The 25,257-nt window shown below is 49.6% G+C and overlaps 9 protein-coding genes across 9 annotated transcripts; 4 read left to right on the top strand and 5 right to left on the bottom strand.

Annotated features, from left to right (window-relative positions):
* Positions 1 to 1,802: 1,802 nt before the first annotated feature.
* Positions 1,803 to 3,535, top strand: CGCS363_v000175 (General alpha-glucoside permease; the record flags this gene model as incomplete). Its single annotated transcript, XM_036632024.1, has 2 exons — positions 1,803 to 2,387; positions 2,447 to 3,535. The coding sequence occupies 2 exons, from the start codon at positions 1,803 to 1,805 to the stop codon at positions 3,533 to 3,535; spliced, it is 1,674 nt and encodes a 557-aa protein (XP_036502277.1).
* Positions 3,536 to 3,984: 449 nt separating this feature from the next.
* CGCS363_v000174 (uncharacterized protein) lies at positions 3,985 to 6,529 on the top strand (the record flags this gene model as incomplete). The annotated part of the gene is made up of 2 exons (XM_036632023.1): positions 3,985 to 4,906; positions 4,956 to 6,529. 2 exons carry the CDS (start codon positions 3,985 to 3,987, stop codon positions 6,527 to 6,529), a joined length of 2,496 nt encoding a protein of 831 aa, XP_036502276.1.
* Positions 6,530 to 7,718: 1,189 nt separating this feature from the next.
* On the top strand, positions 7,719 to 8,397 carry CGCS363_v000173 (uncharacterized protein; the record flags this gene model as incomplete). Its single annotated transcript, XM_036632022.1, has 2 exons — positions 7,719 to 8,066; positions 8,215 to 8,397. The coding sequence occupies 2 exons, from the start codon at positions 7,719 to 7,721 to the stop codon at positions 8,395 to 8,397; spliced, it is 531 nt and encodes a 176-aa protein (XP_036502271.1).
* Positions 8,398 to 9,708: 1,311 nt separating this feature from the next.
* On the bottom strand, positions 9,709 to 9,951 carry CGCS363_v000172 (uncharacterized protein; the record flags this gene model as incomplete). The annotated part of the gene is made up of 1 exon (XM_036632021.1): positions 9,709 to 9,951. One exon carries the CDS (start codon positions 9,949 to 9,951, stop codon positions 9,709 to 9,711), a length of 243 nt encoding a protein of 80 aa, XP_036502270.1.
* A 1,145-nt stretch (positions 9,952 to 11,096) lies between these two features.
* CGCS363_v000171 (uncharacterized protein) lies at positions 11,097 to 11,453 on the bottom strand (the record flags this gene model as incomplete). Its single annotated transcript, XM_036632020.1, has 2 exons — positions 11,097 to 11,300; positions 11,415 to 11,453. 2 exons carry the CDS (start codon positions 11,451 to 11,453, stop codon positions 11,097 to 11,099), a joined length of 243 nt encoding a protein of 80 aa, XP_036502273.1.
* A 505-nt stretch (positions 11,454 to 11,958) lies between these two features.
* On the bottom strand, positions 11,959 to 13,906 carry liz1-9 (Pantothenate transporter liz1; the record flags this gene model as incomplete). Its single annotated transcript, XM_036632019.1, has 8 exons — positions 11,959 to 12,052; positions 12,109 to 12,229; positions 12,288 to 12,590; positions 12,682 to 12,904; positions 12,958 to 13,046; positions 13,095 to 13,326; positions 13,377 to 13,647; positions 13,698 to 13,906. 8 exons carry the CDS (start codon positions 13,904 to 13,906, stop codon positions 11,959 to 11,961), a joined length of 1,542 nt encoding a protein of 513 aa, XP_036502272.1.
* A 567-nt stretch (positions 13,907 to 14,473) lies between these two features.
* JLP1-2 (Alpha-ketoglutarate-dependent sulfonate dioxygenase) lies at positions 14,474 to 15,709 on the top strand (the record flags this gene model as incomplete). The annotated part of the gene is made up of 4 exons (XM_036632018.1): positions 14,474 to 14,560; positions 14,617 to 15,005; positions 15,063 to 15,137; positions 15,187 to 15,709. 4 exons carry the CDS (start codon positions 14,474 to 14,476, stop codon positions 15,707 to 15,709), a joined length of 1,074 nt encoding a protein of 357 aa, XP_036501224.1.
* A 603-nt stretch (positions 15,710 to 16,312) lies between these two features.
* On the bottom strand, positions 16,313 to 18,177 carry CGCS363_v000168 (putative secreted lipase; the record flags this gene model as incomplete). The annotated part of the gene is made up of 3 exons (XM_036632017.1): positions 16,313 to 17,098; positions 17,155 to 17,416; positions 17,474 to 18,177. 3 exons carry the CDS (start codon positions 18,175 to 18,177, stop codon positions 16,313 to 16,315), a joined length of 1,752 nt encoding a protein of 583 aa, XP_036501225.1.
* A 1,070-nt stretch (positions 18,178 to 19,247) lies between these two features.
* Positions 19,248 to 20,507, bottom strand: dtxS3-1 (Aldo-keto reductase dtxS3; the record flags this gene model as incomplete). The annotated part of the gene is made up of 4 exons (XM_036632016.1): positions 19,248 to 19,579; positions 19,642 to 20,052; positions 20,109 to 20,286; positions 20,343 to 20,507. 4 exons carry the CDS (start codon positions 20,505 to 20,507, stop codon positions 19,248 to 19,250), a joined length of 1,086 nt encoding a protein of 361 aa, XP_036501228.1.
* Between the last annotated feature and the right edge of the window lie 4,750 nt (positions 20,508 to 25,257).

The raw sequence follows: 25,257 nt of genomic DNA, 5'->3' as shown, positions 1-25,257 counted from the left end.
GTTGGCTAGCCTGGGCGCGGAGGACCAAGGCCGAGTGCGGGGAAGAGAGATGCTGCAGGCTGCAGCAAACATGAATGACGACGAGACGGATGCACATAACCGATGGGAAAGGGGAGTTCTATCTGGTATCACAAACTTCTGCCTCGCTTCATTCTCGAGCAAGTCTCCCCGATCAGACCTAGATTAAGGGGGGAAAGCCCCGTGGGGAAAGAAAAGCAGTAATGCCCAAGGCAATCCCACGATGATGCCCAGCGCAATAACATCTTATCGGTGCGACCGAGTCGTGTCTAAACAATGATCTACCCCTCGTGACTTGCCGGAGGCTTCTTTAAACTTTCAACGACATGGAACTTCAACAGTCTGGGGCTTGCGTCGGAGGACGGCACTCAAGCTCGCCAGCCCCAACCGCTATTGAACTCTCAACGTCGCGCCTGCTTATCCGTACCGACCAATCGCTTGAATTGTTCGGGCCAAATCTGTTTGTTTCTGCATATTCCTCGATGTAGCTGCGGAAATACTCGATACCTCACGAGGGGCACAGATGTCTTGGGTAAATCGTGATGACAGGCACCTGCATCAACACACGAACTAAGAAAAGAAGCCGGCCCCCAAAAACAAAGTAGGCCGGTCGATCTGTCAGATCTCAACGCCTTGGACGAATAAACAGGTTACAGGAAAGGGGAGGGGGGCTGCCAGGAAAAAACCGGCGGCACCAACCAACAGCTGCTGCAACAGTTCGACCCCAGAGAACCCACAAGCATCGTCCCATCTCAACCCAGCCAACCAGCAGAAGATGCAGGGGGCCCTAGTTTCAGCGACGTCAGGCGAAAACCCCCAATTGGCCAATCCGGGAACCGAAATCTCGCAGAAACTCTCGCGCCAATAGCCGGTGGGTGGAAGCACCGAACATTCTCTCAGCCGTGATTGGGGAGAGACACGGTTGACATGGTTCGCGTCTTCTAGCCTCAGAGGCCTTACCCGGCGAGGGAAAGCTCCCAGGCCAAAAGCAGCGCCAGGCACGCCACATGGCGCAGGGATGCCCGCGGTGTCGCCGGCCATACGGTCGTGGAGTCCAGAACTGTGATGCATGTCTCGCCTTTCTCCAGTGGGTGCGCCCCATTGTGCGAGCAACCATTTTCTTGGGATTTTTTCCTTTCCTTCTAACACCCAGTGGATCGGCAGACGACATCCCTTTCTCCATCCTTCTGAAGCGGCGAGTCTTTCCCGTCCTGCTCAGCCCATACTACAGCACACGGAACCCCAGACCAGCCCATCCGTCTTCTTCCCCGCGCGAGCCAATGGGTCGTGGAGAAAGTGGAGTTGCTTCGTCCTAGTGCCCGGGGACTCTTGCGTGGGTTAGGGTGCCAGGCAGGGCTGCCGGACGGGTTTCTTCTTCTTTTGCATTGAACAACTTAAGACACAAGTGGCCCATGAGGTCAACATCCTCTCCAGCTTCCACGCCACCTTCGAATGAATTTGAGCGAGCCAGTGAGAGGCCGCAAAACCTCCAACACCAACCCGGTCGCCTCCTGAAGGGAGCATCACCATCATCCCTTGGCAGCGGGCAGCAGGTTGATTTACATTCCAGGAGGATATAAGACGACCGGGTGTCCCAACTCAAACGACGACTTGATACAGCCAGCTCCAACAGCTTCATCGCGATCGAAGCAGAGCAAGCTCGAATACATCCAGCTTGCCATCGCATTCATACCAACCAGCTCGACTCTCCAGTAGATCGAGCCCGGAACTCCCTTCTCTTCTACTTCGCCCAGCGCGAACATCTGTTCACCAAACTTGACACAATGGTCGGCTTCACCTCCTCCGCGCCCAAGGCCGTCGATGCCGAGGTCAAGCCTCCGGCCTCGATGGGCGGCGGCGCCAACATGGCCGGAGTCGCCTCCGAAGCCGCCGCGGCGACCGAGGCCGAGCACAACATGGGTCTTCTGCAGTCCATCAAGCTGTACCCCAAGGCCGTCGCGTGGTCCATCTTCTTCAGCACCTGCGTCGTCATGGAGGGCTTCGACAAGACCCTGCTCAACAACCTCTACGCCTACCCCGTCTTCCAGAAGAAGTTCGGCGAGCTCCAGCCCGATGGCACGTACCAGCTCACCTCGGCCTGGCAGTCCGGCCTCAGCAACGGCGCGCTGGTCGGCGAGATCTCGGGCCTGTTCATTAACGGTATCATTGCTGAGCGGTTCGGCTACCGCAAGACCATGATTGGTGGTCTGCTCGGCGTGACGGCGTTCGTCTTCATCATCTTCTTTGCGCAGTCGCTGCCTCAGCTTCTGGTGGGAGAGATTCTTATTGGTGTGCCGTGGGGTATTTTCCAGACCATCACCGTCACTTATGCTTCTGAAGTTTGCCCCACTCATCTGCGAGCTTACTTGGTATGTCTACTTTCTCAGTTTGCAACAAAGGTGATCTCAGCTAACATCTCTCTAACCAGACCACCTACGTGAACCTCTGCTGGGTCATGGGTCAACTGATCGCTAGTGGTGTTCTCCGTGCCATGGTCGAACGAACCGACGAATGGGGCTACCGCATCCCTTTTGCGCTGCAATGGATGTGGCCCATTCCACTCATCACCGGCATCTTCTTCGCTCCCGAGTCGCCATGGTGGCTCGTCCGCAAGGAGCGCCTTGAGGATGCCAAAGCCGCTCTTCTCCGCCTCACCTCCCGCAACTCGCAGCAAGACTTCAACCCCGACGAGACCATCTCCATGATGGTGCACACCAACGAGATGGAAAAGGCAGTTCAGGCCGGCACCACCTATGCCGACTGCTTCAAGGGCGTCGACCTGCGCCGTACCGAAATCGTCTGTGGCACCTGGACCGTCCAGACGCTCTGCGGCGCCACCTTCATGGGCTTCTCCACCTACTTCTTCCAGCAAGCCGGCATGGCCGTCGAGAACTCCTTCAGCATGTCCCTGGGCCAGTACGCCATCGGCGCCGTCGGTACAATCCTCTCGTGGGTCCTGATGAAGCACTTCGGCCGTCGCACGCTCTACCTCGGCGGCCAGCTCGCCATGACCGTCATCCTCGCGACCATCGGCTTCGCTTCGCTCGCAGGGCGCTCCAACATCGGCGCGCAGTGGGCCATCGGCAGCCTCCTGCTCGTGTACACCTTCTTCTACGACTGCACCGTCGGCCCCGTCTGCTACTCCCTCGTCGCAGAGCTGAGCTCCACGCGCCTCAAGACCAAGACCGTCGTCCTCGCGCGTAACCTCTACAACGTCACGGGCATCATCACCAACATCCTCACGCCCAACATGCTGAACCCCTCGGCGTGGAACTGGGGCGCCAAGAGCGGTTTCTTCTGGGCTGCCAGCTGCTTCCTGTGCTTCGTGTGGTCGTACTTCCGTCTGCCCGAGCCGCGCGGCAGGACGTACGCCGAGCTGGATATCCTGTTTGAGCAGCGCGTGTCGGCGAGGAAGTTCAGCAAGACGCAGGTCAGCACGCTGCGAGGGCACGAAAGCGATGGGATTTCTGAGAAGGAGGCGGGTGTCACGGAGCTTGAGAAGAGGCCCTCTTCATGAGTGAGGCGGATGTGGAATGGTTTTTGCTGGAGTTTTGCTTAGATATACCACATGGGTTGCTTTTACTTTCGGCTTGGAAATGATACTGGCGTTTTTGTTAGATCAATTGGAACAATTGGCGCATTTACCTTGCAAAAGAATGTTGAGATACATCGTTGACGAAGTTTTTGTTCCTGCCGTGATGTATTCTCAGGGGCATCGCCCGCGCTTAGTAAGATACTCCCAAAGTGGATTCTCCAGCCTGACACCTGTGATTGGCCGGGGAAAGCGACCCCTGTATTCCGGAACATCTGGACCCCGAGGCCCGGAAAAGTTTCGGTTTGCCGGTGTTCACCCACGATCTCTCACTCTCACTCTCACTATCACCCTCTCACCCACTCACCCACTCACACGCGCCGCCAGTGCGGCTCTCTCCTCAGTCGACGGCCTCTCTCCCCTCACAACACCAGATGCGACGGGTCAATGTAGGTCACAACGTCTTCCGATGGCGTCGTCCGGCCAGAGGCTTCGCCTTTACGCCGGGTCGAAACAGGATTCTCCATCCAGCGTTTGCTCACCGCCCTAAGGCATGGGCGGAGCCGAAGCGAGAGCCGCAGCGCGCCGCAACGCCGTTGCCCAAGGTCGAGCAGAAGGTGGCACCCGAGGCGCCTGAGAACAAGGAGCTCACAAAGGAACAACTTCTGCAGTTCGTGGCACACCAAGAAGCCCGAGAGCAAGAGGCCAAGCGAAGGCAGAGGGCTCGTAGAACCAAGGCCAAGGTGACTTGGGTGGCCGTCCGACGGAACGCACCTGCCTGGGCCACGAGGCGCTTCGAGATCAGACAATGGGGAGCCGAGGTTTTCCGTGCTAAAATGATGGCCAGAGAAGAGGCACTGGCAATAGCCGCGCCGGATGTATGGAAGGAAGCCGCGGAAGCACGGCAGGAGATCTCCAAGCAAGACGTCCGGAAGGCCGCTAGGGAAGCGGCGAGGAAAGCGGCCAGGAAAGCCTCCAGTCGAGCGGGATACAAAGCCCGTCAGGACCGCAAGGAACGCAGGGCTCGCAATGAACATCGCAATGAACTCAGGGCACGCAGGAAACTCATCGCAGCCACAGGGGCGAGGCCACCAGTCAGCAGTCGGATCAGAGCAGGGCAGTTGAGGACGGCCCCCGAAGATATTCGTCGAAGGAATAGCATTAGGACCTGGAAAGATATCGTTGGTGCAGACATCGAAGCCGAGAACCCACGTGGGTCGTCGAAGCCATTCACTCGCCTCGAGGTCAGAAATATTCAGCCTTTCGACGGGTTCGTCACAAAAACCGACTATGAGGTCGTCAGCGACTGGAATACCCGCCGAAGACCCGGAGAGCCGTTGTTATTACGTGTACCAGGTAGTGATGTTGACCTCCGACCATCATGTCAATAGCTGACCAAGCATAGGTCGTGCGCCTCTGTTCAGTCCGCCGCCTACGCCGCCTACAGTGCCTCCTGATGGCCTGCAGACTCGGCAACCAAAAGTGGTAAAGAATAACAGCCTCTTGACGCAGATGCTTCTGGCTGCCCGTTACACGGCCCGCTACCAGGGAAGGCGCATATCGTTGGACGACGTGGACATAATAGCGACCAGGAGCGTCCTGGAACACCTTATTTTCTTTTGTACCAACGTCGAATCGAGACTCGTCCGCCTCAATCTGTACATGGTAGGCCGTTCACTGCATGTGATGCGGCCTCCCACAGAGGGTACAGACAGCGGAGATGTACCCATTGCCGGTTTTGGCAGGAACTACGAAAAGGCCGTGACGGTACTCCCGCCCAGCCTACAAGACTCCCCTGACCACTTGCGTAACATCAAGTACAAAATTGGCGACGTTACCTGCCTGGTTCAGACTCAGGTTGATGCTTATTGCGGCAAGGATGCGGGTTATCTGGGCAAGACGACCTACAAGAAGACTTATGATAATGGCGACATCGTTATTGAAACGGCGAGTGCGGGATACGCAGAACCGCCGCGAGACGGCATGGCCGAGATCAAGACTCAATCGCGTTTTAAACCAGAAGAAGAGCTGAAGCATAGGCAGGCAGAGGACTTCCGACAGGCCTGGCTTGGCCGCGTGACACACATGATCACCGCCCGCCAAATCTACGGTGTATTCGATGAAGCAGAGGTGGTGCCAACCGCGGGTTATTGGCGAGATTGGGAGGACGCCAATCAACTGGCTCTCCGAAGAATGGTGACGTTGCTGAAAGAGATGCGAAGACGGGTTAAGAAAACGGGGGTTCGAAATTGTGTCGTCCTCCTGAGGCGTGGCCTTAATATGAACAACAACATACTGTTTTACGAAACGGTGGACCAGGAGCCGACCGCGCCAGATGAGCTGATCTCGGAGTTCTTCGGTGGAAAGAAACCCCCCCGAGCCACCCCTGAGGCCTGGAAAGAGAAGCAGCGGGCTCGCCGTCGACAGAGATCTACCGGGCTCAATAACGATAAGCGAACGTTGGCTTTGCAGAAGAAGCTGAAGATGATCCATCAAACGTTTCGGAAGTATGTCTCTAGCCCGGAAGAAGTATCGGCTGCTCCCGCAGACCACAGGAAACCAGCTATTGCCCTAACTCGCCAGTCCAAACCCTCCACCGACACGGCAAAAGCGGATGCGGACAAGAAGTCGGGGATTGTCGGGGCCAAGAAAGTGCCGCAGTCTCAACAGAACGGAAAGCCGGCCCCAAAGAAGACGAAATCGACGCCAGCCAACGGACCGGCCGGCGGGCAGATGAATGCGGTGACAACAACGTCCGGAAAGGCCAAAAGGCCATCCGTCCCGATCAAGGCGGATTGGGGGCAGCGCAACGTCGCCTTGGCTGAGAAGAAGACTCGACAGGCTGATGCGGCCAAGATGGCTAAGGCCAAGCCTGCAGCCCGGGCGTTCAAGCCGCAGGCACCGAAGCCGAAACCAGCGGCGGACGACGGCTGGGGAGCCGCCTTCGGCCCGGTCCCGGGGGCCGGCCGCAGACGCTGAAGCAAAGGCGGGCCGGTCCTGATGCCACGCCGTATCTCATCTGTATCTAAAGCTAAAGCATTGTAACATACACCTTATCCATTGGAAGATAACCCTGGCCAAGCTGTGACACTACGTTTTGCATTTTACTGCAAAGGAGCGGAGGATGTGGCTGAAGCCGACGTCTGCCTTCTTAGCCCCCAAGCGAAGGATCATCTGCCAAGGGTGCACAGAGGGGGCCAATAGCCGCTGCCTGGTGGGCGCCTCCGCAGTGATGCAGGGCTGAAATTGCTTAACGGGAGCGGGTCGGAGACTCCCCTGAAAATGAAATGACATTTGCCGACAATACACTAAGAACAGCTGCTGCTGCCTTCACAGCAAATTTTCGAAGCCCGTTGCCTGCGACTCAAATGTAGCTAACCAAGAACCAATATCACTGACGTTGCCTGCGAATAGCGCGAGCTAACGTTCGACGGCGCCCGATGGAGCTTCAGCTAGATTAAGCTTAAACAGGTTGAGGGTGTCATCCACAGCTGGTGGTGGTGTGGGTGCTTGTTCGGGGGCTCAGACGATTGGGGTTTGCTTGTCACTCACTCAACTCGAACCAACCAACCAACCGTACGACTCTTCTATTTTTGTCTGCCAGAAAAGTCCTGGTTTTTGAAGATCATGGGTATGAACCGGCGGCAAGAGTCGCATCTTCATTGCCAACAGCACAACCTCTTTGTCCAGCAGGCAGGGTTCCTCTGGTCCAACACTACCCTGAACACGGAACCAACAGCTGTAATACTTGCTGCGATGCTCATCGTCTCACCAACCAACGACATCATGCATACCCAGCCTCGCACAGGTCGTAGCAAACATTTCACGCCCCTTACACCCGCCCGCCCATCCAGGCAGAAACAAACAAGAACGGCACTCGCCAAAATACCCCAAGATCCCATATCCTGCGTGCCTACCTGAAGGCTAGCAAGCCTCCCCTGTCGTGAGACAGCGATCCCCTTCCTCCACCCCAAACTCGCAAAGCTCCGCCCCTACCCACCACGTCCAACACCAAACACCCCTCTTCCACCAAGAATCCCATCTCGCTTGGCCGCATTCTTATATAAAGCCATTTCCCAACCCCATCCCACCGCCGCCAGCTCGCGATTCCCTTTCCCCCCTCTCAGCAAAAACCCTCCCGACGTCCTCGAAAAACAACCGCCCAAACATGACACAATACGCCGGCCAACCCGGCGCCGCCGCCCCGGCCGCAGGCGGCTCCTTCAAAGACCGCAATTGCCCCAACATGCGCGGCTGCTGGTCCTTCTCCTGGGAGGCCTACTCGCTCAAGACGTCCGACAAGCAGGCCCTGCTGCGCCGCATCTGCATGTACATCATCCTCGGCATCCGCACCGCGCTGTCCATCCTCAGCATCGTGCGCGACATCATCGCCGGCCGCGTCGTCAGCTGGATCATCGGCATCATCCTCGCCGTGCTGGGCTTCTTCTTCATCGCGTGGTGTCTGGCCGTCATCGGGCAGGCGGAGGGGCGGCGGAAGGTGTTTGGGATCATGCTGGTGAGTTATCAGGCCCCCTCTCCATCTCCCGCCTGCGTTTGGGCGATTTTTAATTGGTGTTGGCTTTGCTTGGTCCGGCAGGGTGGTGCCGGCTTGGCCCATGTTTGGGAATTTTCCAAGCGCATGCTGATTGTGATTTGTCTTACAGGGGCGCTTGCATTTCGATATTTTCCTGCTCGTCACCGCATTCATCCACGCCGCGCTTCTGGTCGGCAGCTTCTTCGGACTCGGCAGCGGGGGCGGGTATGCGACTTGGCTGATTATGTGGCTGCTGATTTTCGGCGTTGCCTGGATCTGCACCTGGCCTGCGGAGCCTGAAAGCTACGCTTAAGCGTATGAAACGAGCTGTTTGCGTGAAGTTTGTCAGTCGTTTGAAAATGAACTATCGGTTGCATTCGAGATGCTACGAGTTAGGATACGTGAGAGGAGTGCGACGGAAGTTTGTGAGTGGGTTGCAGCGACCATGTACTTTGCGTGATGTTTCGCTGGCGATGGACTTGGGATTTGAAGTTTGAGATACCCCTTTCGATGTGGATATGGATGGATTCTTCAGAGATAGTTGCATTCTATGGAAGCAATCTGCTGAATATGGAATTGCCTGCTACGTTCGCATCGTCGCCTTTTACTTCCCGTGCAGTGAGTGGATATGAAGCATTTATGAAAATCTCGCTCAGCATGGCATACACTCGTCTTTGGGTACCGTCCTCAAATGGATGGTAGGAAGCACTGTTTCGTAGGCGGCCCGATTTTACGTCTTTAAGAGGTGTAGGCGACATTTACACACCAAACAGAACAAATCCCATCCGAAGACCTGGGTCTGGGGACGGGAAGTCGGTGCCGGCAGTCTACTAGCTCGTTCGGGGAAAACCCGCGTCGACCCGATTTCGCCAGCACCCGGGCGGGTCCGAGTCGGAGCGAGCTCCGGCGAACACCTGGAGGAGGTGGAGTAGCCTTTCTCTTTGCCGGTGCTGCCGAGCAGGTGCCGAATGTCCCTGACTGCGTCACAAGTAACGCAGGATTTGTTTGGGCGACTAAGATAATGCATTATTCAACTGGCATGGTGCTTTAGACACAGGTTCTCTAAAAGGAGTTGACGGTCGCCTCCGGGGAAACCGCCAACTAGAGGCCAAATAGCGGAAGATTATGATCCGGGAGTTAAGAATGCCGCCAACCGCATTCAACGCGCTCCTCATGAACCCCCTCAATCACCCAGCTCTGGCAAAAAGATTGTTTTCAGTGCGGTAATGCGATGTTTGATCGGCGCTGTCGTGGAACTCCACTAGAGACGGCCAGGTGGCGTGCGAAGTCGGTGCCGGTAGTCGCGGAATTGAAGGTCGGAGAAACACGAAATTGGAACCTAAACTACGGGTGGAGAGATTGGAAATTGCAATCCTACAATCATAATAACAACTTGCGACGACAAACAACGGACAATATGGTACAAGCACGGAGACAGGCTGCATTTGGGGGTATAAACTCTTTCTAAATTCGCATTTCGGGAGTATCGCATGCAATCGTACAAACGAAGACCAAGTTGTAATAAGACAGACCGACCGACCCAAAAAAGTACCCCAAGAAAGGGGGGAGGAGGGAAAAAAAGGGGACGAGATTCTAGAACGTGGGCTACAGTCACGCTTTGTGCTTACGACTTGTAGCCCAGACGCTCCAGGAGAGACTGTCCCGCGGGCGCGCCGCCCTGTCCTCTCCTCAAGCCGGCGTCAACACCCTTGACGTAGTCGAGCACGCGCAGGTGCTCCTTCTTGAGCTCCTCGAAGTCGTGGGAGAGCTGCTCGTGCCAGGGGTACAGGACGAAGACCTGGAAGCCGAGCGCGGAGGAGGCGACGAGGAAGTTGGTGAGGGAGATGGCGCGGGTGATGAGGACCATTTTGACGGTTTTCTTATGTGTTCTTTATGTGTATTTCTTATGTGTATTGTTTATTGTGTAATTTTTCGCGATCGTCGGGTTCTAGGAAGAGACAGGAGTCAGCGCCGGAAAAGACCGCGGGGCATCTTGGCCCGAACGGAAGGCCGAATGCGAGAATGCGCCGTGCCGGAAACTCACCTTTGACGTGGAATGTATTTGGTGTTCTGGAACCCGGTCTATACGCAGTCGGTCTGTCACAGAAGGAAATGTAGAAAGAAAAAACGGTAGAGAGGGAAAGGTGAGGTGTGTAGGAGGGAAAGAGGAAGAAAGGGAAAATTACGGGTTGGAGAGAGGGAAGAAGGATTACGACAAGGAAAGGCGTAGAAATTATTCACGAAGAGGGAACCCGGGGATGATACCTGAAAGACCTATTTAGGAAGTCCCCCAGCCGATTACCTCACCGACAGCGGCCCGGCGGCAAAGTGGGACCCCGAAGGCTTTCGAGGCCGCTCGGACTTGGGTACAGGTGTCTCTGTCTGCTGTTGTACAAAGGCAACGAAGGGCCCAGCCATACAACTGTTCGGATACGACGTCTTACGTGGGGTGCAGAGGTGCCCGAATTCCTGCCAATTTTCGTCTTGTACTCTACCTCGGGCAGCGCGCGGGGTGAGGTGACCCGGCCAGAGCGAGCTGTCACCTGTCTGCAGCAGAGGCTCGGCAACCCACGTTGTTTTCCTGCGCGCTGCCGTAAACAGAGCGAGAGTCAAGAGGGTGCAGTAGGTCCTTTGGGCGTTGCTGGCGCAGCAAATAGGAAGCGGGCGTTGGAGGGAGAGCCCCCGAGAAAGGAGGGATGATTCAAGGCCGATGGGGAACAGTGGCGTGACTTTTATGGGGAACCCTTTGGACGGCCCTTCGACCACCACCCCTGGCGCCAACGGCATCGCGGGAGCTGAGGAGAGCACACGACTAAGGGATTAGAGCTAGAGAATGTCCCGGGGTGGAGCTGGACGGCCGGGGATGGGGTGAAGCAACGGACGACGCCGGTCTTCTTATTCCTCGACTTGATCATGTTAAATAGCACGGCCTCATGATTCCTCTCTCCATTGTCGGATTACTTTGGCTTACATCTCGCTGCCTTGTGGTCGTCGTCGTGTCTCTGGGCAAGGTTACATTGGGTTTGCGCCTGAGGGGGCCACAGAATGGGGCAGAGGAGAGAGCGTGTGCTCTACATGCAGGGGAGGAATGACGCATGTGACAGAAGACAAACACTCCCACTCGCGGCGAAGGAAAATTTTGCCGCATAGGCCACCCCCGTGAGCAATCTCACTACTAATATTTGGCAAATTCTGTGTAGATGATTGATGTAGTGTCTGGGTTTGATAACGCCGAATGAGCCTGTATCTGAATTGTGCAGGGCCGTGAGGACACGATGACGGTGCCCAGAGGTTTTCCCAGCAGCTGTCCCCGCGTGTTATTCTACTTACCCGGTTGCCCGCGGAAAGTTCAGTGGTCCGCTGTAACATCCCAAGTTAAACATCCCTCTCCATTGCGCATACTTGATGATTATTCGGGGACCAAGTGCTGGAGTAAACCTGACCAGGAGCTGGTCCGGCACTTTTGGTCCATGGCCGCCTCTGCCCCGCCTCCCAATGGCCCGGTTCGACACCGGTAGCGGCAGCTGGAGCGGGTCTTGTCAATCGGCTCTGCCACGTGTTGATGGAGCATCGCTGCTCCGAAAGCTGCCGATTGATCGGACCCGCCTTCCGACAATTGTCTTGTTTTCTCACACCGTCCATGTTCGCCGTCTCATGCAATCGTAAAGTTTGTCGCGTTGTGCCACTGAACATCTCATGACGCTGGCAAATTCAATTTGGTATCCTGTTTAAACTTCGTATTGACTTTGTCGTTCAACACCGTGCCTAAATGATCGCAGGCTTTCGGTACGGCTCCCCGACCGGAGATGTTTCGGGTTTGGCCGGTTCAGCCGGTTTCCATAGCCAGCACAAATGAACCACTGGATCCATTCGCTTAAGGTCGCAGTCCGTCTGCGACGTTCTCATTCTGCGAGTCATTGTCGCCGACAGTTTCACCGTCAAGCTCATATAGATGAGGATTTTGCTTTCTAGACGAAAGTCAGTCAATATTCAGGGTTCTCGATACCTAGATCGATCAACTTACAGATCTCTTTTGTACAAATGGTCTAGCAGGTACATTCCGATGACCGCAAGACCACCGAAAAGAATGAGGATCTGATATCCGTATTTGTACTTTGGCGCATCATATGTTGGGAATAACACCACTGGGCGCCGAAATTAGCATGTGCTTTGACACGAAAGCATGCGAAAGGGACAACCTACCGGGCATCCAGGCGCTGAAGGTATACGTAAAGATGTTTCCTGTGGCAACAAGAAGTTGTCGCAGGTTAGCGTTCCACTGCGTGATCTCATGCCCATAGCTGATCACCACCGGTTGTGCTGCTCCGCCCGTGTAACTCAGGTAAAAGGCCGCAAGAAGTGCTGCTTTGGGCACTTTCCATATCGACAATATGATGTTCGATACCAAGACGAGTACTTGCACGAAGACCACGGTCAGGACGCGGTTACCTGTCGCATCCGAGAGCCATCCTACCGAAAAAGCCGCTACGATTTGAATTGCGTTTCCTGTAGTACCCAGTCAGATTGCTCCTTGATCATGTATTCCAGGAGTCAACAATCCAGGGGCCGCTGTGAGCTACTCCTTTATACTGCTTACCAATTGTCGGGAGAACGTTCGTCTGGACGACCGAGTAGCCCTCGGACTTCAGATAGAGATTGAAGTACCCAGTACCAGACCCAGCTTCAGCAACCATGAGATAGGGCAGGATGAAAGCCCAAAGCTGCCAAGATGTATAGATGTCTTTGATAGCCTTGAGTGTGAGTTTTGAAGGCGGCTTGCGACCCATCTTCTTGGTTCTTTCCAGCCCATACTCGCGGTCCTGCAATCAGTGTCAACCGACCGGACGCTCCTTGTTTGCGATGAAGGACTCACCTCTTTCTTGAGATAGAATGCTCGCGTATTGTGAGGCAAGTCTGGGAGGGCGAAGAATCCGTATAAGGCAATCGGTATCGAGATGACCCCTTCCGTCGGTTAGTAAAAGGTTCCAACCATTCAAGCGATACTCTCACCATCCATGACGAATAGCCAGCGCCAACCCGACAGGCCTGCAGTCCCATTCATGCCAGTGTACAACCCAGCCTGTAAGTACCCGCTGAACATTCCAGCGATCGCAGCCGTCTGCTCAAACAGGGCCATGCGCTTCGCGAGTTGGGTCTTTCCGTACCAGCTCCCCAAGATACTTGCAAAGCCAGGGAAGCTGCACGACTCGAGAAGCCCAATGCAGAAACGCAATGCGTACAGCTAAGAGGACGGTCAGGATACAAACCACAGCGGAGGGGCAGATGACTTACAGTTTCAACGTTTTTAGCACTAGCCATGACCATCGTCAAGGCCGACCACGCCAGCTCGCAGGCAGGAATCCATATCGACGGGCGCACCCACTTCAACTGAATCATCTGCGCGGGTATAGTACCCAGGATGATGCCGATATTGAAATACGTGTTGAGGAGATTTCTCTCATTTCCATAAAGACCCAATTCTTCTTGCATACCGCTGACGAAGGCATTGCTGTAGTTCGTCTGGTCTAGGTACTTGATGAAATATCCCAACAAAACATACGAACTCGTTCAAGTCAATCGCATTTCTTCCAACTGGCAGCAGGAATGGCTTACAATAGGAAGCTATCAAGCTTTTGGATGTACTTCCTCTCCCGAGGGTCATCGCCCCAAATCTTTCGCGCGACGTTTGAGAAGATTCCCCGGGACGGTTGGGTACTCTGAGCGTCCTCCTGTGCATCTGCCGATACCACTGTGTCTTGCTTGCCGTCGCTAGACATGACTTCGCCTGAGAAGGTTTGATACTGGTACGATGGAGGCGCCATGCTGACTGGATGTTCAAAGTCGGCATTTCATATATGCGTTCACGGGGCAAGGCCGATGGCCGACAAAGAAAAGGGAAAGACTGCATCTCGATAGCACGCCACTTTTGGTTTCTATGGTGAGTTGAATGGCAGCGGGATAAGAGTACACAATTATTCCCTACGATCACGACGCTACCGTGGGGGTCATGCTGCAGGCGGAACCTGCAACCGACAGCCCGGGGGGACGCCAGCAATCGACCGAAGGAGGCTCTATTTGTAAGAACCCTCGGGAATAATGATGAAAACGAGATAACATTAGATCTACCGTGTAGAATATCTTTCTCGGAGGTTTTTCATGCGCCCGGCCTGTGGAGAATGATAAGATCAGTGTGGGAGATGGAATCTTTGGCCAATGTGAGAGTTGCAGAGGGCATGACGAATCTGCGAGGATGATGTCGCGACGAGCGACACGAGATGGCGTGCTTGCAACGTTTCCTCGGAGAACTTCACCCGCTCGTGCTTTTAAGACGGTTTGCCGGCATTGAGTAGTGATTTATCCAGTCAATTTCCATGGTATCGATTTTCACCATGGCAACGCAAGTGCAGACTGCGACTGAACAACTTCAGAAACTGCAATTACGTGCAGAAACTTCGATCGACTACGAGAGAGAGAAGGTATGCAGAAAGATGAATGCTATCGTCTTCGAATTGTTTACTGACACTATCGACAGTACAAATATGAAAGCTACCTCCCACATTTTACACCTGGCACTCAACCGCCTCTTGAGGAGTTTGAACACGTTGATGTCGGGCTGAGAGCAGATCCCGAGAAGAAGAGCTTTCTCTCGGCCCATGGCGTAACACATGAAGAGATTACCCCGGCAATTGGGACCGAGATTCATGGGATTCAGCTCAGTCAATTGAACCCCGCCCAACTAGATGAACTTGCACTTCTGGCCGCCGAGCGGGGCGTCGTCCTCTTCCGGGACCAGGACTTCGCCGACATTGGACCCGAAAGGCAGAGACAGTACGGACAGCACTTTGGCCCTCTTCATGTCCATCAGATGGGTGGTCAAATCAAGGATTACCCCGAGCTTCTCCCCGTGTACCGGGACTTTACGTGAGTCAGTCATGATTCCCCAATGCCAGCTCCCTCGCTGAACACCACCGAACATAGTGCAGGTGCAGTAGACAACGAGATTAAAGACAATGTTACAAGTGTGAAGTGGCACAGTGACATGAGCTATGAGATGTAAGTCACGACCATGTAGAGACACAAGTCTGGTACTGATTGTTTCAAGCAACGGCATGGGCACAACAACGTTCCTTCCGCTGAGCACCCCGCGATCTGGAGGTGACACCCTGTATCTATCGACCACGGCAGCCTACTATGCCTTGTCAGACACCTATCGCACACTGCTGCACGGCTTGAAAGCCGTTCACTCCGGTTTCTCGCAAGCGTCCGTGCATGATCATCGGGATCGCTACATCAGAGAGCCAATCGAGACGGTCCACCCCGTTGTGCGAACACATCCTGTCACGAAACAGCTCTCTCTGTATGTAAACAGACTGTACACCAAGAGGATTGTTGGGATGAAGCAAGAAGAGAGCACTTCCTTGCTGAACTTCTTGTTTGATCACATTGAGAGAGGACAGGACTGGCACTTGAGGGTGCACTGGAAGCCCGGAACGGTCGTGGTTTACGACAACAGAAACACCCAGCACTCTGCACTCAGAGACTTCAGGGTGGAGGAGGGCACGACGAAGCGGCATATGCTGCGGATCACACCTCAGGCTGAGCGACCATACTTTGCAGAGACTTAGGTCTTGCTACAGCACGCAGTGGTTGTTTGTAGTCTGCGATAGTCACTATTTTTGGGCACATTTCCTGAACCGGTATGCAGATAGTACATGTGATAGGCAGAATTCCCAGCAAGATGACAGGGAATAGCGAACAACAAGAAAGCAGAATTTTCAACCTACCCCTCTTCAACCATGGGTGAAAGTGACTCAGATAGAGGAAACTTAATTGGAGGACATTGCTTAGAATTTGATGGAAACCAAGAAGCTGGTAACTGTACCGCTTGACCGCACGTTTAGCCTTTTTGATGGATTACATGGGACGTGTTTGAACTCGTCGAAACTTTCACGGAAGGATGGAAACGCATGGATAGTAGACATGGTCCCATCATAGACGTCATGCTCAGTTGCGGGACGGATCATCAGATGAAGGGACTCATCTGGGTTATAGTAGATCGTTCACCACGGCAAAGTTTTGTAACACAAAGGATAACTAGTAGAAGACGGCGTTCAATTAGATTATGGACACCTTAGGCTGGTAGGTATCAAACCCCCGCAACGGATCCAGCAGCCCAGCTCAATGTTCACCGCGCGCCCGGCACTCTCTTTTTCATCCATCACATGCTTCTAGAAGCGCAGACTTTGTACGTTGTTCAGCAGGAAATTGAAGCTGTCTTGACGGAAGTCATCATCGATCAAGTCAGCGTTGTTCGCCATCACATGCAACAGCTTTCCACCATCCTTCCACTTTGGCCAGTCAATGAGCTTGACACTCGCCACTCCAGTGCCGCCTTTCGAGTCATTCGGATCCTGATTATAGGCAAAGTTGAAATAATATGCTCGTGTAGCTGAGGCGGCGTAATTTGGCTTGATGCCGTAGAACGTCTGAAGGAGGTCCGACCCGTGGAAGGTGCCCAGAACTGGCGTACCATAGTCATAACTGGAGATGTAGCTCCAGTTCGGGACATCGGGTTGCACAGTTGTGGAAATGTTGAGCACTGCTCTTCGCGTGAGAGTGAAGACGGAGTCTCCGAGAATAGCCGCCATGCGCTTGAATTGTGGGTAGATATTATTGAAGCCGGCAGTACGGAAGGGAGATCCTGCAGAAGGACGATTTTTGTAAGTGGCGACGAGACCTTTTACTTGTTGAGGTGATGCATTATTGAAGAACAGAGTTTGGAAGTACTCTTCCACCTCCGAAGTTGTGGAGATGTTCGGCGTGAAGAGGGCGAAGAGAGTCCCTTCGTCTTCTTGGTCTCCTATGATGAACGGCACTTTGGGGAGTTTGCCTGAGGTTGCAAAAAGCTCAGGGCTGGAAACGATACTTTTGCCGTCGGGTCTCGGGAGATATGACAGGGCAATCGAGCTGTAGCTCAGAAGACCGGGAACCGAGTTTGCGGCTTTTCTCATATCCTGTGGAGTTCATTGTCAGATAATGCAAGTAAGAAAAGGCCGAAGAGCTATCTTACATCATAAGGGAGATCTCGTAGACACTTGAGGCGATCCGCTGCCGTGTCGCAGCCGGCCGTAGACACAACCTGGTCGTAGATCTTCTGTGCCTTGGGCGAATCCATCGGGTCTGTAGGTACAGCTGAGCCGGAGTTCATGATTGCGCCGCGGAAAAGCGCCTTTCCGTTGCGGGTGATATTGCCGTTATTCAGAGTAAGCTGACTGAAAACCGAGATAGCCCCGGCCGATTCTCCCCAGATGGTGACTTTGTCTGGGTCTCCGCTATGAAATTGGTTGTTAGTATTTCTCAACAGCTTATGGGAGGCTAAGGCTGCTTACCCAAAGCTGGCGATGTTGTCTTGAACCCACTCAAGACCCATTCTTTGATCAAGCAGCCCAGCATTGGAGCTTCCCTCCATCATGAGGTCCTTTCCAGGCATGAAGCCGAATGCTCCCACTCTGTAGTTGACAGCTACGAAGACGATTGGCTTCCCTGTAGACATGGATTCTGCTACGAGACCAGCCCCGTTGTACATCGACGTGCTCCCAAGCTCGAAGCCTCCTCCGAAGATCCAGAACATCACCGGGAGCTTATCCTTCTCTGTTGTTCCAGCTGGCCGTTGCACATTGATCGTGAGACAATCTTCTTGTCCAACGGCGAGGTTCTTGATGATGGGCAAGTTCAGCACCTTATCGAGAACATCTGGCGGGATAAGAGGTGAGCCGAAATTGGTGTTCAGGGCGAACTGCGGGCAAGATTCGGGCTGTTCTGTGGTAGCGTCGACGTTGCCCAAGGCTTCGGTGATGCGGACGGGGGGCTTGAATCGCAGCTCCCCAATGGGAGGCTTTGCGACCGGAATTCCATTGAATGATTCGACCTCGCCGGCCTTTGCTCCGAGAAATCCTTTTGATGTGCCTTTGATGTTGGCTTGTGGCGTTTTGATAGTGACTTGTGGAGTCCCTCCTTTTGCCTGCGGCGCTGCTTGCGGCACTGCCCAAGCCAAGGAGATTAGAGAGACGAAGGCCAGCGTCCTGGGAAACATCATTAAGAAGCGATGGTGAAGAAGAAAGAATTTGGCGAACACCGGAGAAGTCTGTTCTCGCGACCTCTTTCAGGAGTTGTGGTCAGACCTAGGGGTTGAAAAGGGTCCGGGCCACGACACCTGCATATATCAACGTTAGAGCCATGCACCGCCATGTCGTCTTCGGCAATCATGGAAAGAACGCAATGATATCATATGACAGAAACCCAGAGATCTCAATCGCCTACGCTTGAGTTTGCCCAGGTAGCTTAATGTCGGATGAACCAGGTAGCGTGCCACGGGAGATGGCGGTGACTTCGGAAACTGCTGGGGAAGTCTTCGCATCGCATGGCCGAAAAGAGAAGTGTTCCCAAATTTTGACACCCGTCAAGGTCGTGGGCGCTAATGAGTGCCCTTCTACAAGTTCCACGGGGAGGGGTTCTAGAGCTATCCCATGTGTCCCGACCGTGCCGTCGTGTTGGCCCGACCGAAATCCTTCCGTCCCTCGGCAACCAGTGCGCAATATGATGGGCCGGCAGGTGTCATGCGCCCGCGCATTCAGATGGAGGGCGGGAAAGGGTAGCGAAAAGAGCAACTTTGTCAATGCTTTCGCCGAATACGGAATGTGGCTCAAGGAAGGACGCGGGGTCCAAGAGAGAGGATGGAATCAGGGAATCAGTCCATGAATCGGCCAACATCGACGTCAGGCCGTGATGGCTGTGAAGTTGCTGTCCATTACATACGGAAATGAAGCCTGTTCTGTGACGGATAATGTTGCGAGGCAGACTGGGAGATCAGACGAAAAACGCCTCATCCAATCCGAGGACCAATTCTCAACCCTCCTATTTCGTAATCGGCTTGGTGAACATGGTGATCCCAGAGGGAAGGACGCAGAAGCTTGGATGCATTTCTAAAGCTTCAGCCAGGTCAGGGTTCGAGTCAAATCACGCAACATTCAGGAAGATTCTTGTCGGCTCCGATTGCTTCCCTGTGCTACACGAACGGTGCGGCTCGTGAGAACGCGTTGAATAGATCCGATTGGAGGAATTTGCTTCTTACTACTAGCAAGACCCTGTTTCGCTTATACTTCATTACATGTGACCAGCAATGGCCTTGGGCTGGTACAGTTCCTCTAGATATTTCTCTTCCTCTTCGGTGAGAACCTTGCCGTCCGCCGTAATGGCCTGGTCGATTCTCTCGACACTGCTGAAGCCAATGATGGGGCTGGTAACCCGCTTGTTGATCCATGCCAAAGCCACGTGCGCCATGGGCCACTGGCGTTTCTCCGAGATCTCAATAACTCTCTTGATGATTGTGAGATCCGGTTCGACCGTCCCGTGGGATCCGGGCTGTCCCTCCTTCTCGCCCTTGCTTCGCGAGGTGGAGCCGAAGTCTGCAGGAGGTCTCGCGAGATGACCGCGGCCTGGTGTCAAGTATGGTTAGCCATGCCTCGTATGCTTCGTTTACTGCCCGAGGTTCACTTACAGAGCGGAGCCCACGGAATAAGTCCTACGCCGGTATCGTCACAGAATCGGTTCATCTCCCGCTCTTCCTCGCGGTACAGAAGATTGTAGTGGTTCTGCATAGAGACAAATTTGGTCCAGTTGTTCTTTTCCGCGACGAACTGCATCTGGGCGAATTGGGTTCCCCACATGCTGCTTGCGCCGATGTATCGAACTTTTCCAGACTGAACCAAGTCATGCAAAGCCTTCATTGTTTCCTCGACGGGTGTCCGGGGGTCGAATCGGTGAATTTGCAACAGATCGATGTACGGAGTATCAAGCCGCTTGAGCGAGGCTTCGACTTGGTTGAAGATGGCCCCTCGGGAGAGACCAAACTGGTTCTGGTAATCTTTCACCTTGTTGAACTCATCGCGGAAGTTGATTTGCCGAGCCTCTAATCACTCAGTTAGGAACCCGTCTCAAATCTCGATTTGATCTCGAATGATGTACCAGGTTCCTCGCCAACCGCAAAGAAACATTTAGTCAGAATAACGACCTTCTCGCGGGGAATGTTGTACTTCTTGAGCGCCTTGCCAATGGTAACCTCGGAAGCACCGTTGGAGTATACGTTGGCTGTATCCCAAGTGTTGAGACCTCGATCGTAGGCAGCCTTGAGCAGCGGGAGCGCCTGAAAGCTCCTGTTAGTACAACCTGTCCACGCAGTTGGTTTTGCATCGCACGCACATCGTCCTCGCCCAGAGCCCACGGAATCGTACGCGGGTCGCCAAAGCTCATGCAGCCAAAGATGGGAACTGAAACACGAAGTCCGGACTTTCCGAGTTGGCGGTACTCGACTTTGGTGCTCTCGAGCGACTCCTTCAAACGCGCGGGAAGCTGCTTGTTGGCCATGGTTGATGTATCTCTTGTATCTCAAAGGTCAAGATCTGCGTAATGTAGCGTTTGGTTACTGATACCAGTCAGCACTTAATCTTATCGCAGGAGCAGATCTGCCGAGCGGGGAGACGTCCAACATATATCTTGTCCATCCCATTCTCAACGTCATTAGGGCCCGATCGCGCCATCAAGAGGGGTCACAGCGCGGGTAGTGGACGGCACCGAAATGGCGAACAGCTACCCCGCATTGCGCTGATCAGTGTCTCTCTGCCCCTCAAATGTGGGAATTTGCTAGCTGTTGATGCGTATCGCTGACATCAAATCGCATTATTGATCGGAGTTAGCGCCGATTGACCTGTAACGGCCACTGTCATGATGCGAATTGAGAATTACCTTGATAGATGATTAATAATGGCTTCAAGGAGACTGGGTTCGTTATGGAGATTGGAGCTCTTAAGTCCGACCATGCGTCTTTCGGATTCACCGGTAGTTGAAGTGACTTTCCTCAATGTTTCAAAGCGGCCAATTCACAAGCGCTCGATTTCCCGTCTGATAACACGCATTTCAGATGTGTATCAAGAATCCGGCACGGAATTTCTCATGCTTCCAATATACCTAGCAAAGCAACCAGATGAATAATGGGCTGGGAATATTCTACTTGTTGAGTGGGATTGAAATGTGCTTTCAACAACTGTTTAACTGAAGCATTCGTCAAAGGTGCCAACAAAAGGGCCTGCTCCACTGGGGTCGTTGTTGGGTTCGCAAGCACCGCGGGCACTACAAGTGCCTCTTCCGTTGTTACACGCGGCGCCAGCATTGACCTTCGCGTTTTGGTTACCCCCGCCGAGGATGAAGTCGTCAACTTGAGATCGTCCGCCGCCGGTCAGACATTCCTTGAAAGTCCCCACGAAAGGTCCAGCGCCGCTTGGGTCGTTATTTGGCTCGCATCGCCCGCCCTTGCAAAAGCCACGCCCATCATTACAACTTTCTGCTTGATGATTAGCTCATAAAATAATACCGCTCCTGTCGAAAATAAATCTTACGAGCAAAAACGGGGCTTATCAACAGAGCCAACAAGGCGGTTGCTGAGGTGAATCTCATCTTGACCGAGAGAGAGCTCAGTGAACGGCGATTACCGACGTAGAATTATTGGAGTTAGGAAGTATGATGAGGTACAAGAGGAAAGGCTACGTTCGACTGAAGACCAGCTTCTGCTTGACGATGAAAGAGATGGGTTGCTGAAGACTACGGGGGCACATTCATGGAGTGTTTGAGAGAGGCCATGACTTATTTAATTGGACTTGAAAGCTGAAAATACATGAAAAGCTACCCTGTAACCGCTAGTCACAGAAAAAGATCACATCCAAACACATAACGCCCAGGTAATGGCTGATCCAACGGCATGTTTAAGGTCTGCTGGGATATCCAGGACTGTCATTGAAATTTGTTGCGCTGTCAAAAGTCTCACCATGCTGATTTGAGACCCTCAGGCGTGAGTGGGAACGGCGTAGTCCGGGGTTTGAAACGCGACGTCAATCCTCAGTCTCATAGGCTTTAAGATACCATGCTATGATCCGACGGAATCTGCAGTGTTTGAATGATCATTGGTTGGTTCGATTTAAACTTGAATGAAAGCTCGCGTGGTTCAATTAGCGCCGTGTCTATTATCAAGGATTGGCCGTTTCAGCGATCAGGGGCTGCGACTGCTTCAGAACTGCAACACGCGGATAGCTCCGCGGTGGAGATGCTTAACGGCGATGATCACCTTGTTGCACCATGTGAGAATCAAATCACAACATAATCAAGTTTAGGACATTCACTGGCGCTGCTTCAACTGGGCTGGGTCTGAACGCATAGAACGTGAGAATTACCACCAAAGCCAGATCTCTACGTGACTTGTTGCGATGCCCTTAATCTGAGCTACAGCCTCACTGCCTATTATGTGATATGCGGTATTACGTAAGCTGCGTGTATAGATATTAGCCTATAATACAGACTACTTTTCTAAATAGTTACTTTTATAATATACTTTTATTCCTAATAACTTATATACTTATAACTTATAAAAGTTATAAGCTTAGTTCTATTAATAGTTTAAATCACCTCTCTACTATAAATTATATATAGAAAACTTATTCTTAACTTTTTATTAATTTTTTTATTATCTTTATTTATTATATCCTCTACTAATAATAAAATTCTCTTTATAAGAAACGTTTTTATATTAAGAAATAACTAGTTTATATAATATACCTATTTTAAGTTCTATATATATTTAAAAAGCTTTTAAGATTATATTAATTTAGATATAAATAATTATACTAACTCTTTATAAATAACTATAGTTTTAAAGATCTCTAAATTTATTACTAAATATTAAACCTTTTTAAATATAAAATATTAAAAAAAATATAATAAATAAGTAAAATAATATCTAAAAGAGGCTAAATATTTAATAGAAGCTACTAAAAATATATTAGAAAATATTTATTTAACTATAGAGATCTTAAGAAGTAAAGAGGATATAAATATTATTCTTAATAAAATAGAGAGACTATTTTCTCTTTTAAAATCTCTATAAATACTTTAAATTACTATTTATAAAGATATTAAGTTAGAGTATAATATAGTAATTAAGGATTATATAATAAACTTTTTAAATTAATAAACTTTCTTAATATATTACTTTAACTTTTAGATATAGGTTAATAAAATAGTTTTAAACTTTATTCTAATTAATACTAAATTAGCTATTTTAAATAATAAAACTTAGTTAGGAGTAACTTTATAAGCTTTTATATATAAGATTAAAAAATAGCTTATACTTATTATATTTATAATTACTAATATAATCTAAAAGAACTACCTCTATTTACTTAAAAAAGCTAATTCTAATATTAACTTTTCTATATAGTATATAAAGTAGTATTATTACTATATAGAAGTAAAAAGACTTAATATTTTAAAAATCTAAGGAGAACTTATATTATAAACCTTCCTTAAAGTAGTTAAATATTAACTTACTCTAAACTAAGTTTATATTAAGTTTATATAGTTTATTATAAATATTAGTTTAAGGTTTTTAATATATACTCTAAAGTAGTATAAGATTATTTTCTTAGCTTTAGCTTATAAGTATTTACTTATTAAGGGATCTTAGAGATTAAATATATTTTTTATTACTTTAAGAGGGAGGTTTAATAACCTCTCTAATATATATCTTAATAGCTACTTATATAGAGAAGAGTATTTCTAAACCCCTAAGATATATAAACGCTTAGAGTATATTTATAAAAGGTTTTATAGGTTCTAATAAATCTCTATAAATAATAATAAAGCTAAAGAAATCTTTTCTAAACTTAATTAAAGTAAGTAGATAAATATTAAGACTATAATTATATATAAAGGATAGATCTTAACTTAAATAACTAATATTAATTATAAAAGAAGTAACTTATATAGTAGAAGAGGCTAATAGTATAAAAACTATAATAGAAGAAATAGTTAGAATAATAGATCTAGCTAAAAGTTAAATACTAAAGTTCTATTTAATATTATAGCTATATTAATTATTCTATAAAACCTTCTTAAAGTAATTATATTTAAGATATACTTACTTAATATATCTACTCTACTATATATCTTCTTATATAGTATAATCTATAATAACTATAGTATTATATATTTAGTTAATAATAAATTACTATTATTAGATAACTCCTATATAGAGTTTAGTTTAGAAAATATTATAGAAATAAGTATAACTTAGATCTTAGTTTTAAGCTAGAGAACTTATATTCTTAAAGGGATCTTTAAAAGCTAAAATAGATAGGTATTAAGTAATCTTATATTTAAGAATATTACTTATATTAAAGGTTTTTATATTAATATTATATCTAAAAGCTATTTTAATATATAAAAGATTTAGTTTTATAAACTTAACTATACTTTATATATAGGAAACCTTATTTAAAGTATAGTTATTACTATATTAATCTAAAAATATAATTTAGTTTTCCTTAAATATAAACCTCTTTCTTTATACTTTCTTAAAAATATATTAATAAGTTTTATATATATTATTACTATAACCTAGCTAGTAAAAGCCCCTTATAAATAAGATATATATAACTACTATAGAGATTAATTAGATAATATATATTTATAGTATCTTTATTCTAGCTACTTAAGCTTTAAAGCTCTTAAATATATAGTTAAAAACGTTTAGAAAGTGAAGATATATAGTTTAATATAGATATAATATAAAATATATATTAGAACTTATATAAAGAAAGTTATATTATATTTAAAGTTAGAAAATAAAGTAATTTACTTATATTATTATATCTTCTAAGATATCTTCTATTACCCTTTTAAAGTAATTCTAAAAGCTTTTTATATTCTAATTATTAAGGATAAATATTTAAATAAGCTATAAGGCTTCTTTTTAATATATTATTTACTTAAAGAAGTCTTTATAACACTTTTCTACTTTAAATAATAGGTTAGAAAGTAATATAAATTAGTAATTTATATTATATACTAAGATAGTAAAATAGCTATAATTACTATTAATAGTAGTATATACTATTAATATTAAGTAAAAAATAATAGAATTATACTTAAAACGTCTCTAGTAAATATAAAGGAGCTAGTTAGTAGTTTAAAGTATATTAGTTAAAAAGTAATCTTAAGAAGTATTAAGATATAAGAAGAAGCTAATTTATTCCTAAAGATATAGCTAAAATTAACTCTTATAAAGATT

The sequence above is a fragment of the Colletotrichum siamense genome (genome assembly GCF_013390195.1).
Source record: "Colletotrichum siamense strain Cg363 chromosome Unknown KSG_Cg363_contig01, whole genome shotgun sequence".
In the NCBI taxonomy this organism is placed as follows: Eukaryota; Fungi; Ascomycota; class Sordariomycetes; order Glomerellales; family Glomerellaceae; genus Colletotrichum; species Colletotrichum siamense.
The sequence above is the reverse complement of the archived record's forward strand: the minus strand, read 5'-3'. Positions and strand labels throughout refer to the sequence as shown.